Below are 15,935 nucleotides of genomic sequence, written 5' to 3' on the forward strand. Positions count from 1 at the left end.
CTCAGTAATACTCATACTCAGGTATATAATAGCTAGGTACACTCAGTAAAACTTATACTCAGGTATACAATAGCTAGGTACACTCAGTAATACTTATACTCAGGTATACAATAGCTAGGTACACTCAGTAATACTTATGCTCAGGTATACAATAGCTAGGTACACTCAGTAATACTCATACTCAGGTATATAATAGCTAGGTACACTCAGTAAAACTTATACTCAGGTATACAATAGCTAGGTACACTCAGTAATACTTATACTCAGGTATATAATAGCTAGGTACACTCAGTAATACTTATACTCAGGTATATAATAGTTAGGTACACTCAGTAATACTTATGCTCAGGTATACAATAGCTAGGTACACTCAGTAATACTTATACTCAGGTATACATTAGCTAGGTACACTCAGTAATACTCATACTCAGGTATATAATAGCTAGGTACACTCAGTAATACTCATACTCAGGTATATAATAGCTAGGTACACTCAGTAATACTTATACTCAGGTATACAATAGCTAGGTACACTCAGTAATACTTATACCCAGGTATATAATAGCTAAGTGCACTTAGTAATACTCATACTCAGGTATACAATAGCTAGGTACACTCAGTAATACTTATACTCAGGTATATAATAGCTAAGTACACTTAGTAATACTCATACTCAGGTATACAATAGCTAGGTACACTCAGTAATACTTATACTCAGGTATATAATAGCTAAGTGCACTTAGTAATACTCATACTCAGGTATACAATAGCTAGGTACACTCAGTAATACTTATACTCAGGTATACAATAGCTAGGTACACTCAGTAATACTCATACTCAGGTATACAATAGCTAGGTACACTCAGTAATACTCATACTCAGGTATATAATAGCTAGGTACACTTAGTAATACTCATACTCAGGTATATAATAGCTAGGTACACTTAGTATTACTCATACTCAGGTATATAATAGCTAGGTACACTCAATAATACTTATACTCAGGTATATAATAGCTAGGTACACTCAGTAATACTTATACTCAGGTATATAATAGTTAGGTACACTCAGTAATACTCATACTCAGGTATACAATAGCTAGGTACACTCATTTGTTTTATATTGTTCCTATACAGTTGCTCATAGTTGATATATAACCGTATATTTGCTATCTAAGAGTTCAGCTTATTTGGTGCAGATTGTTTCTCTTTATTGTCACCTTTGTAAATAACTTCTTACCACAAACACTAATCATATTTGAATAACAGTGTTTATTTGCCAAAATGTCACAGCCATCATATAAATCCTTATTATCTGTCTTGCTATTAATATCCTTGTTCATCAGTTATGCTACTATGTTTCACTAGTTTGTGGGACTCTAATTTGGGGGCCGAGCTAGTCCATCATTCGCTCTGCTCTAACATTGCCATAATAGATAGACTCAGCAACTCCAACACGATTGCTCTATTACCAAGGCACGATTGGGTACATGAGCACTGATTGCAAACAGGTTTGTGTTGGTGAGATAAGATAACAGCTTAAGTTTGTTTGCTATAGATACGCCTTCATACTTCAGTGTTTATCTCTAATGAGCAGGTCGGCTATACAAGACTAGCGCTAACAGCAGCCATATTGCAGCCTACAGAAAAGCACCTCACTATGGTAAGTAACCTCTCCTTGGGTGTGCCTATTATTTTTTGTCTCATTTGTTGCTGCCAGGCTGCGCCCACATATAGTAACCACGTTAGGTGCCCCTACAAGTTTTCCTTCTAAACTTTTTGTGAAACCAGGCCTGTCTTCTTAGGATTTAGTCATACAAAGCCTTTTTGACAAACAAAAATAGTATACAACGAGGTTAATTTCCAGCTAGCCTTACTTAATGAATAATATTGCCAGATTTGAATCTGTAAAAAGAATCATTTTAACCAAAAATCTATTTTCTTAAAGTCAAACAAGGTAGGATTTGAAAGTAAACTTCCTCAAAACATTGACCAGCTCAGTAAGACTAAAATACGACAATAAGCAGCGCCGTAAGTCAGCCAATCATTGAATATGTCTTCTGTATGCTTTCTTGGATATGTGAAAATGTATATTTTGTTGGGACCCTCGTTCAACCCGTATTACCAAATGCAGCTTTTGAATTGTTGAATGTATGATATGAATGCTTCCTTGGAAATCACCTCTCTGATAGAATGTCCTAGAGGTTTTTGTATACACAATAGTCTCTCTAATCATAATCAATTATTTGATACTTTCATATAGGCAGTAGCTGTCAGCTTATGGCCTCTAAATAGTATAACACCTGCTAAAACCTGGATTGATTTGTCTTTGTAGCCTAAGATTCTAGCTATAGGAGTGTTGGTATTCACGATCTTGCAGTTGACTAACTCACAGGCTGTACAATGGCTTGGTAAGTAGAACTAAATGTTATGAGACAGTGGGTATAGCACCTTAGAGTGCCTCACTATAACAGCAGAGACTAGATGGGCTCTGTATATGAAAGGGAAGGTACAGAGGCACCTCTCACTGGCCTAGCTCAATTATAAAAACCGACCAACTTTAGCTGTCTAGCTTGTAGCAACATACCAGCACTTTTGCTTTCAACTTGTGGTTTTGACTGATATTTATGCTGACTGTTCATAGCATTAGTCATACAACCTCTACTCGCTGACATCCATCTGTTAACCTTACACCCTTCACTAAAATTGAGAATAGGTAGTGCCAACGGAAACTTCTGTATTTTCGTTTACAACTCGGAGATATGGGGTTGAGGGCAAAAACAAAACACGCCACTTTAGGTTTTAGATAAGTTCTGCCTCCAAGTGACTCGCATAAGAAGGAGCCGTCTCTAAATATTGCTAAGGAAACATTATAATTGAACAGTTTACCATTGAACAGATGATAATTATGCTGGGCTAGTCACATAAAGTCAGGTAGAGGCTCCTCACCGTTATCTATCACATATTTAAATATTTTACACTGTATTTCTCTATTGAGTACTAGAAGGTTGAGTATTCACTTGAAGTGCTTATTCAAATGTTGTACCAGTTTGTTTGCATCAAACCATCACTAATCTTTATGGTCAAAGAGTGAAGACATGATTAACACGTTACAATGGTAACACACTGGTTTATCTTTTGACCACTAGTAAAAATATTATAAATAATAATATTGATGTGCATCACCAATGGGTGTCTATTATTGATAAAATACGCTACACACAAGATTTGAACTTATGACAATCAACTTTTTAGACCAACACCCTACCACAGCACTATGCATATGCTTAAGAATATGTTCTATGATTTTTTGCGAATTCATTGATTTTTTGAATTTGTAGCGAATAAAGTAAACATGGCAGGGAAGTAAACATGGCAAAAAATTAAAAATGGTGGAAAATTCAGCACAGGTTTCTTTTGGTTTTGTTAATGGTTTATCAAAACAAACTTGAGCTGTAGGTTGTCTGTGTTGAAGAGTGGTAGCTACACCAAAAATCCACACCAGTGAAATATTCATAGGTTCACTTAGTTATATATTATTGTTTTATAATATTACTATTTATTATTACAATATTTTATTCTTATATACTAATACTATATATTATCGCTATATATTATTAGTATATAATGTTTCTATATTTTATTACTATATTTTATTGCTGTGTATTTGCTATTACATTTATTACCATCTTCAAATTTTATTCCATGTTTTGCTATTTTGCTGTCTCTGCACTCGACTGTCTCTACTCGACCGGGAGTAGCATTTCCTTTACATTCAAACTAACTGACTGTCTCTATTTGACCGGGAGTAGCACTTCCTTTACATTCAAACTAACTGACTGTCTCTACTCGACCGGGAGTAGCATTTCCTTTACATTCAAACTAACTGACTGTCTCTATTCGACCGGGAGTAGCACTTCCTTTACATTCAAACTAACTGACTGTCTCTACTCGACCGGTAATAGCATTTCCTTTACATTCAAACTAACTGACTGTCTCTACTCGACCGGGAGTAGCACTTCCTTTACATTCAAACTAACTGACTGTCTCTACTCGACCGGGAGTAGCACTTCCTTTACATTCAAACTAACTGACTGTCTCTACTCGACCGGGAGTAGCATTTCCTTTACATTCAAACTAACTGACTGTCTCTATTCGACCGGGAGTAGCACTTCCTTTACATTCAAACTAACTGACTGTCTCTACTCGACCTGGAGTAGCGCTTCCTTTACATTCAAACTAACTGACTGTCTCTACTCGACCGGAGTAGCATTTCCTTTACATTCAAACTAACTGACTGTCTCTACTCGACTGGGAGTAGCATTTCCTTTACATTCAAACTAACTGACTGTCTCTATTCGACCGGGAGTAACACTTCCTTTACATTCAAACTAACTGACTGTCTCTACTCGACCGGGAGTAGCATTTCCTTTACATTCAAACTAACTGACTGTCTCTATTCGACCGGGAGTAGCACTTCCTTTACATTCAAACTAACTGACTGTCTCTACTCGACCGGGAGTAACACTTCCTTTACATTCAAACTAACTGACTGTCTCTACTCGACCGGGAGTAGCATTTCCTTTACATTCAAACTAACTGACTGTCTCTATTCGACCGGGAGTAGCACTTCCTTTACATTCAAACTAACTGACTGTCTCTACTCGACCGGAGTAGCATTTCCTTTACATTCAAACTAACTGACTGTCTCTACTCGACTGGGAGTAGCATTTCCTTTACATTCAAACTAACTGACTGTCTCTATTCGACCGGGAGTAACACTTCCTTTACATTCAAACTAACTGACTGTCTCTACTCGACCGGGAGTAGCACTTCCTTTACATTCAAACTAACTGACTGTCTCTACTCGACCGGGAGTAACACTTCCTTTACATTCAAACTAATTGACTGTCTCTACTCGACCGGGAGTAGCATTTCCTTTACATTCAAACTAACTGACTGTCTCTATTCGACCGGGAGTAGCACTTCCTTTACATTCAAACTAACTGACTGTCTCTACTCGACCGGGAGTAGCACTTCCTTTACATTCAAACTAACTGACTGTCTCTACTCGACCGGAGTAGCATTTCCTTTACATTCAAACTAACTGACTGTCTCTATTCGACCGGGAGTAACACTTCCTTTACATTCAAACTAACTGACTGTCTCTACTCGACCGGGAGTAGCACTTCCTTTACATTCAAACTAACTGACTGTCTCTACTCGACCGGGAGTAACACTTCCTTTACATTCAAACTAATTGACTGTCTCTACTCGACCGGGAGTAGCATTTCCTTTACATTCAAACTAACTGACTGTCTCTATTCGACCGGGAGTAGCACTTCCTTTACATTCAAACTAACTGACTGTCTCTACTCGACCGGGAGTAGCACTTCCTTTACATTCAAACTAACTGACTGTCTCTACTCGACCGGAGTAGCATTTCCTTTACATTCAAACTAACTGACTGTCTCTACTCGACTGGGAGTAGCATTTCCTTTACATTCAAACTAACTCAAGGAATTTACACTGTCTCCATACTGAAACTAACTTAAAGAAGTGATGCGTAAACTAACAGAGCGCTGCCAACATTAGCAGTAGTTTCCATAGTAACTACTAAACAGCTTCTTTTCTTTCACCCCACCATTTACTTTACAGGGCCATTTAATTGGGCTGCCGTTTCGGCACTTTCAGCTAATGTAGAATTCAAATGTGCGTTAGAAAAGAATGGCACGGCACTTCTTCCAGAGAACCATACAATAGTAGAAGGCTCAGAGCAATGGCAGCTAGAAGGAAAGCTCTATGGGGCCAACCAGACAGTTGGTAACAAGTAGGCAACATGTCAGCTATTATCATTCTTTTTAGAATTGTCAACTTATCTTATAGCAAAGGAAGCGATAGCAAGGCTATTAGCAACTGCTGCAAGAATTTTTCAAAATAATATATAGTATGTTGCATTTCTGCTTAAAAAAATAATTCTACAAATAATAATCAACACCCAATGATAGTATTAAAACATGTGAACAAATAAAAATCTGCCTATATGAATATGGAGCTTCTAAAATATTCTTGAATAGATCAATATTTAAAACAACCATTGACATTAAATTCTAAATTTAGGTTTTGATTTGATAAATTCAGTTCTGGAGGTTGAAAGTTCAGTGCTATGAGCAGGAAGTTCCTACTTTAAGGTAGTAAGTTTAGGGCTGGAGGTAGTGAAATTCAGAGCGTGAGATGGTCAATTCAGTGCGGGAGTTTGTAAACCCACTCCTTAAAGCGGTGATTCCAGTGCTTGAGATGATGATTTCAGACATTGACATTGTAAAGTCATCTTACAAGTACATGTAGATGAAAAGCAGATAACTCCAATGTTGATTATAGTATAATAGCCGTGTTTAGTTTGAGTAGTGAACTCATGTGTAAGATCTGTTAAAGATTAATAGTAATATTAAGAACAAGCCAGTCTAACACGTACATTCTGTAGAGTTTGTAATTAAAAATTAATTTGTATGCAAAGTATGATTAGACAACAACATTTGCTTAGAATAAGTAGTTTTATTATAGCAACAAAAATGGCTGGAATAACTGTGTGCAAGCAAGTATGCAAATAAGAGTAGTTAAAATGATTGGTGGTTAAGAGAACATGAGAGTATAACTCCATAAGCTTAATAGTTCTGTTCATATTATCTTCGCGAATTTCACAGTTAAAAAAGTTTTAAAAGCAAATACATATAAAGCTAATTAAATAGCACTCTGCTAGACATGCATGGACATAGTCTGCATACACGTTTTGCTGGACATTTGCTGCCCATATTTTGCTAAACGTTTCTGGATAAATTTTGCTGGACATGTCTAAACATGTTCTGATGGACATGTTCCGCTGAACATGTTTTACAAGAATTGTCAAATTGTTAAAAATCAACTGCCAGCCTGATTTTTTTGCAGAGTTATCAAAGGAGACACCCTGTTAATAAAAGGCGTAACCCTGGATGACAAAGGAATCTATTTGTGTCATGTTGATCTTGACTGCAACCACAAGGTGATGAGCTAAATCTTATGCTGCATTTGAGTATCCACTAAAGACTATCTTTAAATTGCAAACATTAATTATGTATATAGATACATATTAGTAATTTAATTAGTGTGTAACAGTGTTAAAAAATATTACACTGATGGTTGCCAGAAGAGGTGCCTTGTTATGTATGATTGGGTATCTGGCTAACTGACATTAACAAAACTTGTACAAAAGCCTTTAAAAATAATAGGATGAGATTGGAAACTAAATTTGACAACAACCATAAAATCTTCTTGCCAAAATGTAACATATTTAAATATTTTTTTGTTATTTCACTTGTTTGTTAGGTCACAAGCTGCCGCACTGTATATAATAATATGTGTGTAATATATAACATATGATAATAATATGTGTGTAATATATAACATATGATAATAATATGTGTGTAATATATAATATATGATAATAATATGTGTGTAATATATAATATATGATAATAATATGTGTGTAGTACATGATATATGGTAATAATATATGTTTACTTTTGAGAAAAAACATGAATTCAATGTTCCAGCTTAATCAACACTTCGAAAATCATGGTATAAAAGGATCAGTGCTATTGCATACCACAAATATTCCATTTTATTCGCTGAACCATTTAATACAATTGTGATCACTTTTAAAGCTCTTGTGAAGTTTCTGTGCAAGCGTATAAGATGTATGAGAATTTTAAACATTACTGAGGCTTCTTGATATTTTAAAAATAATCTTCCTTTCCCTGTCCTTCTGCTTAGTTTTTACAAGCCGGTGAACAGCGAATGGGATGAAAGCATCTTCACTGTTTAGCAGTTTATTGTTGATATATATATTGTAAAAAGGAAGGTGAAAACTGATAAACAGTTGTGAAGAACAGCAGGATGGTGTGCTGTTAAACAAGCGGTTAATAAATAATTATGACATAAAGTTGCAATACAAATAGATTGATAGCTAAAATTCCAAACATGCAGTAATTTTTTTTAATGAGCTTTCAGAAAATAAAAGCAACCTACAGTTCAAAAGTAAAGTGTATTCAACTCATTGATATCACATGTAGATGCTAACAGTATATTCAAATATAGAGTGCACTCAGCACATAAATGTTACTATGTATTCAAATATAGAGTGCAATCAGCACATAGATGTTACTATATATTCAAATATAGAGTGCACTCAGCACATAAATGTTACTATATATTCAAATATAGAGTGCACTCAGCACATAGATGTTACTATATATTCAAATATAGAGTGCACTCAGCACATAAATGTTATTATAGAGAGTATTCAGTCTTTACATGTTAGTTAATGAACTAGTGTCGCACACTTTATTGTCTAGCAATACTGTTTATATTTTAGGAGTGTGAGAAAGAGAGGTGGTTTAAACATGCCCTTAACTTAAATGGTCCATTGTATGCTAACCTAATGGATAAATACAAAACCAATTTCATGGTAGGAGGTATTGCTGGTGGCGCAGTTCTCGGTGAGTACTTCCGACAATTTGTCTAAAAATCCTAGAATAGGTATTTAGTACAGGGTGAGTATACAACTTCCACAATAGGTATTCAGTACAGGGTGAGTATACAACTTCCACAATAGGTATACAGTACAGGGTGAGTATACAACTCCCATAATAGGTAATCAGTACAGGGTGAGTTTACAACTCCCACAACAGAGATTCAGTACAGGGTGAGTATACAACTCCCACAATAGGTTTTCAGTACAGGGTGAGTATGCAACTACCACAATAGGTATTCAGTACAGGGTGAGTATGCAACTTCCACAATAGGTATACAGTACAGGGTGAGTATTTATGTACTTTAATTACGTGCTAAGTGAGTATGTTACCCTGACATTAAGTATTTAGGAAAAGGTTAACATGCAACCATTACAATGAGTAGAGTATTTGCAGTTATTAACATTCATTTTTAAATTAGTTGCATCATCCCACGACCAAAGAAGAAGGAAGCGATTGATTGGGAGATTTATGATAAACGCACATGTGCACACAACTCCCGAAAAATAATCCGTTAACAGCCGTCACCAAACCCTTGCAACGAAATCCTATCAACAAATTTAACTATTTTTCAGTAAAGTCGTTTAAGTATAATAATGATACAAAACGCATATAAACCTATTTAAATATGTTACCAAGCTTTTGAAAGGTTACCGCAAATTCCTAAAACTAACCCATCTAATCGGATTATACATAAATAGACAGATTAATTCTGCCAAAAATCGCCACAAAACGCTTGAACAGCATGGTTCAATAAAAGTTAAGACCGGAAATTGAAACGCCGAGTGACAGAGAATAGAATGATAAAGTCGTGCGCATTTCACGAAAAAATAACGTGCACATTTCACCAGTCTATAGCATTGTCGAAGGTTTCTGTAATTAACGTAGCAGTACTGAAATCGTTTCATTTTTGCCGATTTCAAAGTAACTGACATTTTAGACTCGGTATACTGTTAGAGTACTTCGGTATTCTAACTGATGTACAACGCAGTGTAAGTAAAGGAAATGACGATGATACTTTTTTCTAACGATTCTTATGAGATTTTAAGATTATGAGATTATACTTATGAGATTATAAAAACTATGATGACGTTTTTAAATGTAAACAAAATTGTGTATTGGTTTTATATTATTACTATATTAATAATATTGGTTATTCTAATAATATCAGTGCATTTTACTTCTAATATTGGCCAATATTGCATTTCTCCTATTGCAGGGGGAGAGATATAAACACATAATCTTTTCCTTTCGATTTGTTGTATATAATAACACCAGATCTGCCAACCCAAGAGTGGGGCAATGCGTGAGATTTGGTTTTGGGGCAATTGATGTATCGATGATAGTATATATAAAATTGTGGAAATTGGGGCAAAAATCTCACGCATTTCTCACGCATTTTCACTTTTTCTTTGGGGTGATTGCGTGAGTCTCCCGCCCAATGCGTTAGAGTTGGCAGGTATGAATAACACCCGGTACATTACAGCTACCATTGCAGTTATCCTATTGCACTGCAGTGCCATTTGACTGCTAATATTGCATTTCTCAACTATCAGTACCCTTCTTTTTTTCCAATATCTCTTTGGTCGTGGGCTGTATGACAGTGGAATTTTTATTTTATAAATTAATATCTTGCAAATTTTACTGATTACTGGTTTCATTTGTTTAACAACGTATGAAGGAGTAATGCTTGAAGGAAGCAATTTTTTAGCTGGTCATAAATACTATCTTCACCGGCTGATGTTTCATCTAATTCTTGGAGCTTATAAACTAGTTTTACGTCATCTACAATTAACCACTACATAGTCTACAGTTTAACGCTACACAGTCTATAGTTTAACACTACATTGTCTATAGTTTAACACAACAAAGTCTATAGTTTAAAACTACACAGTCTACAGTTTAACACTACATAGTCTATAGTTTAACGCTACAGTCTATAGTTTAATACTACACAGTCTATAGTTTAACACTACATATTCTATAGCTTAACACTACACAGTCTATAGTTTAACACTACACAGTCTATAGTTTAACACTACACAGTCTATAGTTTAACGCTACATAGTCTATAGTTTAACACTACATAGTCTATAGTTTAACACTACATAATCTATAGTTTCACACTACACAGTCTATAGTTTAACACTACGCAGTCTATAGTTTAACGCTACACAGTCTATAGTTTAACACTACATAGTCTATAGTTTAACACTACACAGTCTATAGTTTAACACTACACAGTCTATAGTTTAACGCTACGTAGTCTATAGTTTAACACTACACAGTCTATAGTTTAACACTACGCAGTCTATAGTTTAACGCTACGTAGTCTATAGTTTAACACTACATTGTCTATAGTTTAACACTACATAGCTTATACATGTATATTCAATGCTTGTAGGTATTCTTGTGCTGCTCTGTTTAGTCTATCAATTCCGATACATAGACGAAAATGAGAATGCTGTTCCGCGTGAATACAAACAAAAGTTTGTTGGAAGTAAATTTGAAGAGACATCCCAGGAAGCTGCCGAGATGCCGGGTGTAAGAGTGACCCAATACGTAGGAGCAGATGAGGCTAACACACAGCTGTAATTTTTTCAACTGTAATTGAAGACAATAGAATGCTGAGCGTTCATTGTTTATCTCTTGTATTTTGGCAGTTATAATTTCAAGCAGCATGATTGATAGGGGACAGTTACAAACAGACATCATCAGAAACTGGCTTGAGCATTAACTCATTGATTGTCTGCCAATACTATGCACTAGTAAAAAAAAGTTATATGCATATTTATATCGTTTAGTCTCCAATAAAGTATATAAGGAAAGTGGATTGCATCTTTGTATGTAGATCATAAGCACTGTGTCTCAAATTTTAGTCGCATGTTTTATGATTGTGCTCCAGTGTCCTGTTCTGTCATTTTCTTGCATCATTAATGATAATAAGTAACCTCACTTTGTCATTATATGTGTATGAGTCTGGTGTCTGCATGTGTGTACGCGTTTGCATATGTGTGCATGGGTGTGTATGTGCGTGTGCGTGTGCATGTGTGTGTGCGTGCGCGTGATCTGATGCGCTGTAATGTGGTGTATGTGGTAGTTTGCATAAACTTTATGGGTTTCTACATTCTTTGGCCAATTTTATCCAAACCACCAATATATCTTCTGTGCCTTCAGTTAGGTCTGTAAAAATATTTGTTTTTCAAACTCCATCCAGTTCTTGAAAACCAGCCTCCCAACTAACAATCTGATTAATAATGAAATATATCCTAGACATTGCTACTAGTCTCACTCACTCAGTCTCACTCACTACTAGTCCTAGACATTGCTGGGCTCACTACTAGTCCTAGACATTGCTGGGCTCACTAATAGTCCTAGACATTGCTGGGCTCACTAATAGTCCTAGACATTGCTGGGCTCACTAATAGTCCTAGGCATTGCTGGGCTCACTACTAGTCCTAGACATTGCTGGGCTCACTACTAGTCCTAGACATTGCTGGGCTCACTACTAGTCCTAGATAAGATGCCCAATCATAATGTGTATGGTACTACCCTGTCTGTGCCGATTTTACTTCTGCCAAAGTATGATCATATTACATCTTATGTATATAGAAAGTTTTCTTCGTTTGAAATCTGCACTCTTTAAAAGGTTAGTCAAGAGGAATATTAGAAATGTTGTGACTAGGAAAGTAGGCTGGTTTCATATGCATCCTCCTTGAATCCTAAGTATCCACAAGGAGAATACAAGCCTCAAAGAGACATACAGTACCTGTTCAAGTAGCATGATTCAGAAACAATGACTAACATGAAGATGGTGCGATGAGCCACACAAAAGCAGTGAGGAAATGAACATCAAGATTGTTTTACATTTAGAGAAACTAACAGTTCATGCTGTGATTTTGCAATTTTCATGAGCCATGATTCTAGATTTAGTTAGATTTTAATACCAAAAAGGATTTGTGATTTAACAACAATTAGACATGAAACCCAATCTTCAGCTTATCTATATGAACTCTGACTGTTCATAATAACAATGCTCACACCAAAGCAGCAGACATCACATTGGTGGAAAGCTCTGCTAAAACATAAATCTACCAGAAGTTTCCTTCTCCCAACTTAAACAAATTACCATATTTTAACAATAGTTGCAATGGTTGTATAGTAGCTATTGAAAAGGCATATCGGAAACATTTATGTGATCTCTTGTTATTGTACATATAAAGATTTATTATATTCATAATGTCATTTCCCAACATGAATGTGTTCTCACCGCTAACCGAGTTAATCAGATATAAGCTACAGTATGTACAGTAAAAGCAGCCGTAATACAAATGATCTGAGCTCGATTTATCAAATAAGAGATGTCATTAAAGTTTGCTTCAAAAGTACCCTATTTTTATTAGTAAAATGCAATAAAGATTTGAAATTTTGACTTCATGGAGTTTTATACTAATAAGAAACTTTGTAGCGTAAATAGCATAAGGGAAAACTGAGTCATTTTTATTCTATTCTTTGTTATCAAATCAATAGCGCCAACGTGGGTATAAACTTCAACGTTTTCTGAAAGGTTTACTTGTAACAAAATTCACCTTACAGTTACTTGGTATCAAAAGGTTCACCATGTTTTACTCTGCTGTGTTGTACGTACGAAATATGTTGAAATGTGATTACAAGCTTAAAAAAACAGTTTCTTGCAGCCATCACAAAAACGCTGTAGTTTGGAACCTTTTTATTTCGATGACATTCTTAAACATTGTGGTTATTGTTTTGACACATGATGTAATCACGTGAATTGAAAGGCCAATAAAAGGCTCAATATAAAACCTCTCGTAGCACTAGTTTATGACAAACACTTCGGGTTCTACCGAAAAACCCGTATCAAATATAGATGCTCACTCCTTTACAGTTTTGTTTCACTTTGGTCTAATCGTCTAGTCGTAATTTGATCATGTGACCCATACTTCCTGCCAAATGGCGCGAACAATTTCTGCAACATTTTTCGTCTATAATAGATGACCAACAGGCTCGTCATGTTTATCATTTGTTTGCATTTGTTATTTTTTAGGTTGTTTAAAAACTAATTTTTTGCTATCATCACCTATTTTATTAATTTGTAATCTTTAAATGTGTTGTTTCAATTTCAAATATGCTGTTACATTTCTATTTTCCGTTTTTCGTAAGCTCTGATTGCTAAATCAGTAAAGGCTAATACTTTTCACGCGGACAGTTCTATTATTTTGAGTAGGAATAGCCTCTACATTCTATCTTCATTTGATCAGATAAAGTTCCAGACAAAGACAGTATATGATATATCGTTTTTACATCTGTACCAGTATCGAGAGGTACCAGTGTCAAGAGGTACCAGTATCGTCGTATTCAAAGTTTTCATGGATAGCTTCTGCTGGAACAGTAACCTTTTTTGTACACTTACACTTCTATGCAAGAATTGTTATTATTAATCCAACACATTCAGGATTTTTATTTTGTTTTCTCAGCTTGTATTAATTATACCATTACCAAATCATTTTTCATTGTAATCGTAGCAAAACAGACTTAATTTGGCTAATACTTGCTAATTATTTCACGTTTACATTTAAACACTTTTATAGTTGTTTTATTTTGTATCTTAATTTATTTGACCTGCACGAAAGATATGATATGAAGGTTGAAAATTACATTTGTATGACAAAATTTGTAAACCATTACAGATGCTTCATTTTTTCTCCTAATTTAATTAAACTGCGCAAAAGAAATTTTCTCATGATATGAAGTATGAAAGCTAGAATGGTAACTGTTTTTATATGTTCAATAAACATAAATGTTCTTTGAAAAGACTTATTGCTCGGGCAATGCCAGGCATTCATCTACTCTTTATTATGACAAGAATAGTGTCTTTTTGTTTGTATGTTTGTCCGCATGTCTGTTCATATGTTTGTCCATATCCCTGTTCATATGTCTGTCTATAGCCAGAGTTAAGTGTTGAAATAAAAGTTGCTATGAATACAATTCTAAAGCATGACATTCGGCATGGTAGCCAGACAAGAACGGTAACTCTAACACCTGCACAGATCAACAGCCTGCTGGTATTTTAGAAGAAGTGTGCAAATAGTTATCGTCTGTGCTTTATCAACACACCTGACTAACCTGCAGCACACCAGACTGCCAAGGTACTGGTGTAGGTTAATAACCCACACTTTCTGATGCAGTTAGCTCCTCATCTATTGAGTGCCACCTGCTTTCATATAATACGGTCTTCCATAGTTATCTGCTACCACGAAACTAGTCTATGCAGACTTTTTACCAATTCAATGAAATGTCACTGGTTTATATTTAAACAGGTAAAGTATTAGAAAAAATATCTATAATTTTAATAAGTAGATGTTCACTTACAAAAACTGCCATAGCATGAACATGCTTTTGACCAATTCAAATTAAGCTGCTTCCACCATAATCAACACTTATATTACCAGTTAAATCATAATCTTTCCTTGAAGAAAATCAGAGATTGTAAAGAACAGTAGTTTGTGAAGTCCCTGTTACTTTATGACCCTTTATATAATACTCTGATTTCACTGTATCATGAACTTATTGCATAGAAACCTAACCAATAAATCTACTATATAAACGGCAATCGTTGTCTGTCTGATAGATTGATTGATTGTCCGCCTTATAGAGCGGTCTTTCCTTTTATCGCCGTACGAATTTCGGTCGTACGAAGCGAACTGAATTAATATGTGTAGTAACGGTAAATAAATTATAGAGCGGTCTTTCTTTTTCCATTCGGTCGAACGAAGCCAACCGAATTAATATGAGTACTAATTATCGTAATTTCGTAATATGGACTATTAACCGCTACTTTTCTCTGACGATTTGAGCCAAACGGCTTATATAAAGGTGTGGCGATTCTGTTGTTTTTCTTTCACCGCTCGAGCGCGTTAACCGAAATCCCCGGTTAGCACGCTTTTTAAACGGCAAATTTTCTGCCGTGTTAAAAAACACCTTTCCTGAGTTCTGCGGCCTATACAAAGGTGTCTATACAGCTATACAAATGTACTATTCATTAAATAAAATAAATTAATGAGTAGTTATTTACATGCAATTAATATTTACTGCCAACGTGTACCGAGAAGGTCACGTAAACGTTTGTTTCTTTGAGCCACTGGAAAAACGCGTTTCTCACCTACTAAATTTCCACATCAAAAAGGTAAGTGTTTCTTATACGATGTTGTATTGTCTATGAATTGCCACATCTCTACTACTTAATAACGTTGGATTTGCCGCTGTTCGTGATAGTGGGTCATGTTCATTTCCTTCAGCAGCCGAGTTACTAATTTTTTTCCAGCTACGAGTAGGCCTACTGTAACTTACT

The 15,935-nt window shown here is 35.4% G+C and overlaps 1 protein-coding gene across 1 annotated transcript; it reads left to right on the forward strand.

Moving 5' to 3' along the window:
• Positions 1–1,370: 1,370 nt before the first annotated feature.
• Positions 1,371–11,397, forward strand: LOC137404445 (uncharacterized). The gene is made up of 7 exons (XM_068090652.1): positions 1,371–1,510; positions 1,597–1,662; positions 2,335–2,410; positions 5,658–5,829; positions 6,945–7,038; positions 8,410–8,533; positions 10,971–11,397. The coding sequence occupies exons 1-7, from the start codon at positions 1,490–1,492 to the stop codon at positions 11,159–11,161; spliced, it is 744 nt and encodes a 247-aa protein (XP_067946753.1). The 5' UTR covers positions 1,371–1,489; the 3' UTR covers positions 11,162–11,397.
• Positions 11,398–15,935: the final 4,538 nt, after the last annotated feature.

Source organism: Watersipora subatra, chromosome 9, assembly GCF_963576615.1.
Source record: "Watersipora subatra chromosome 9, tzWatSuba1.1, whole genome shotgun sequence".
Lineage (NCBI taxonomy): Eukaryota > Metazoa > Bryozoa > Gymnolaemata > Cheilostomatida > Watersiporidae > Watersipora > Watersipora subatra.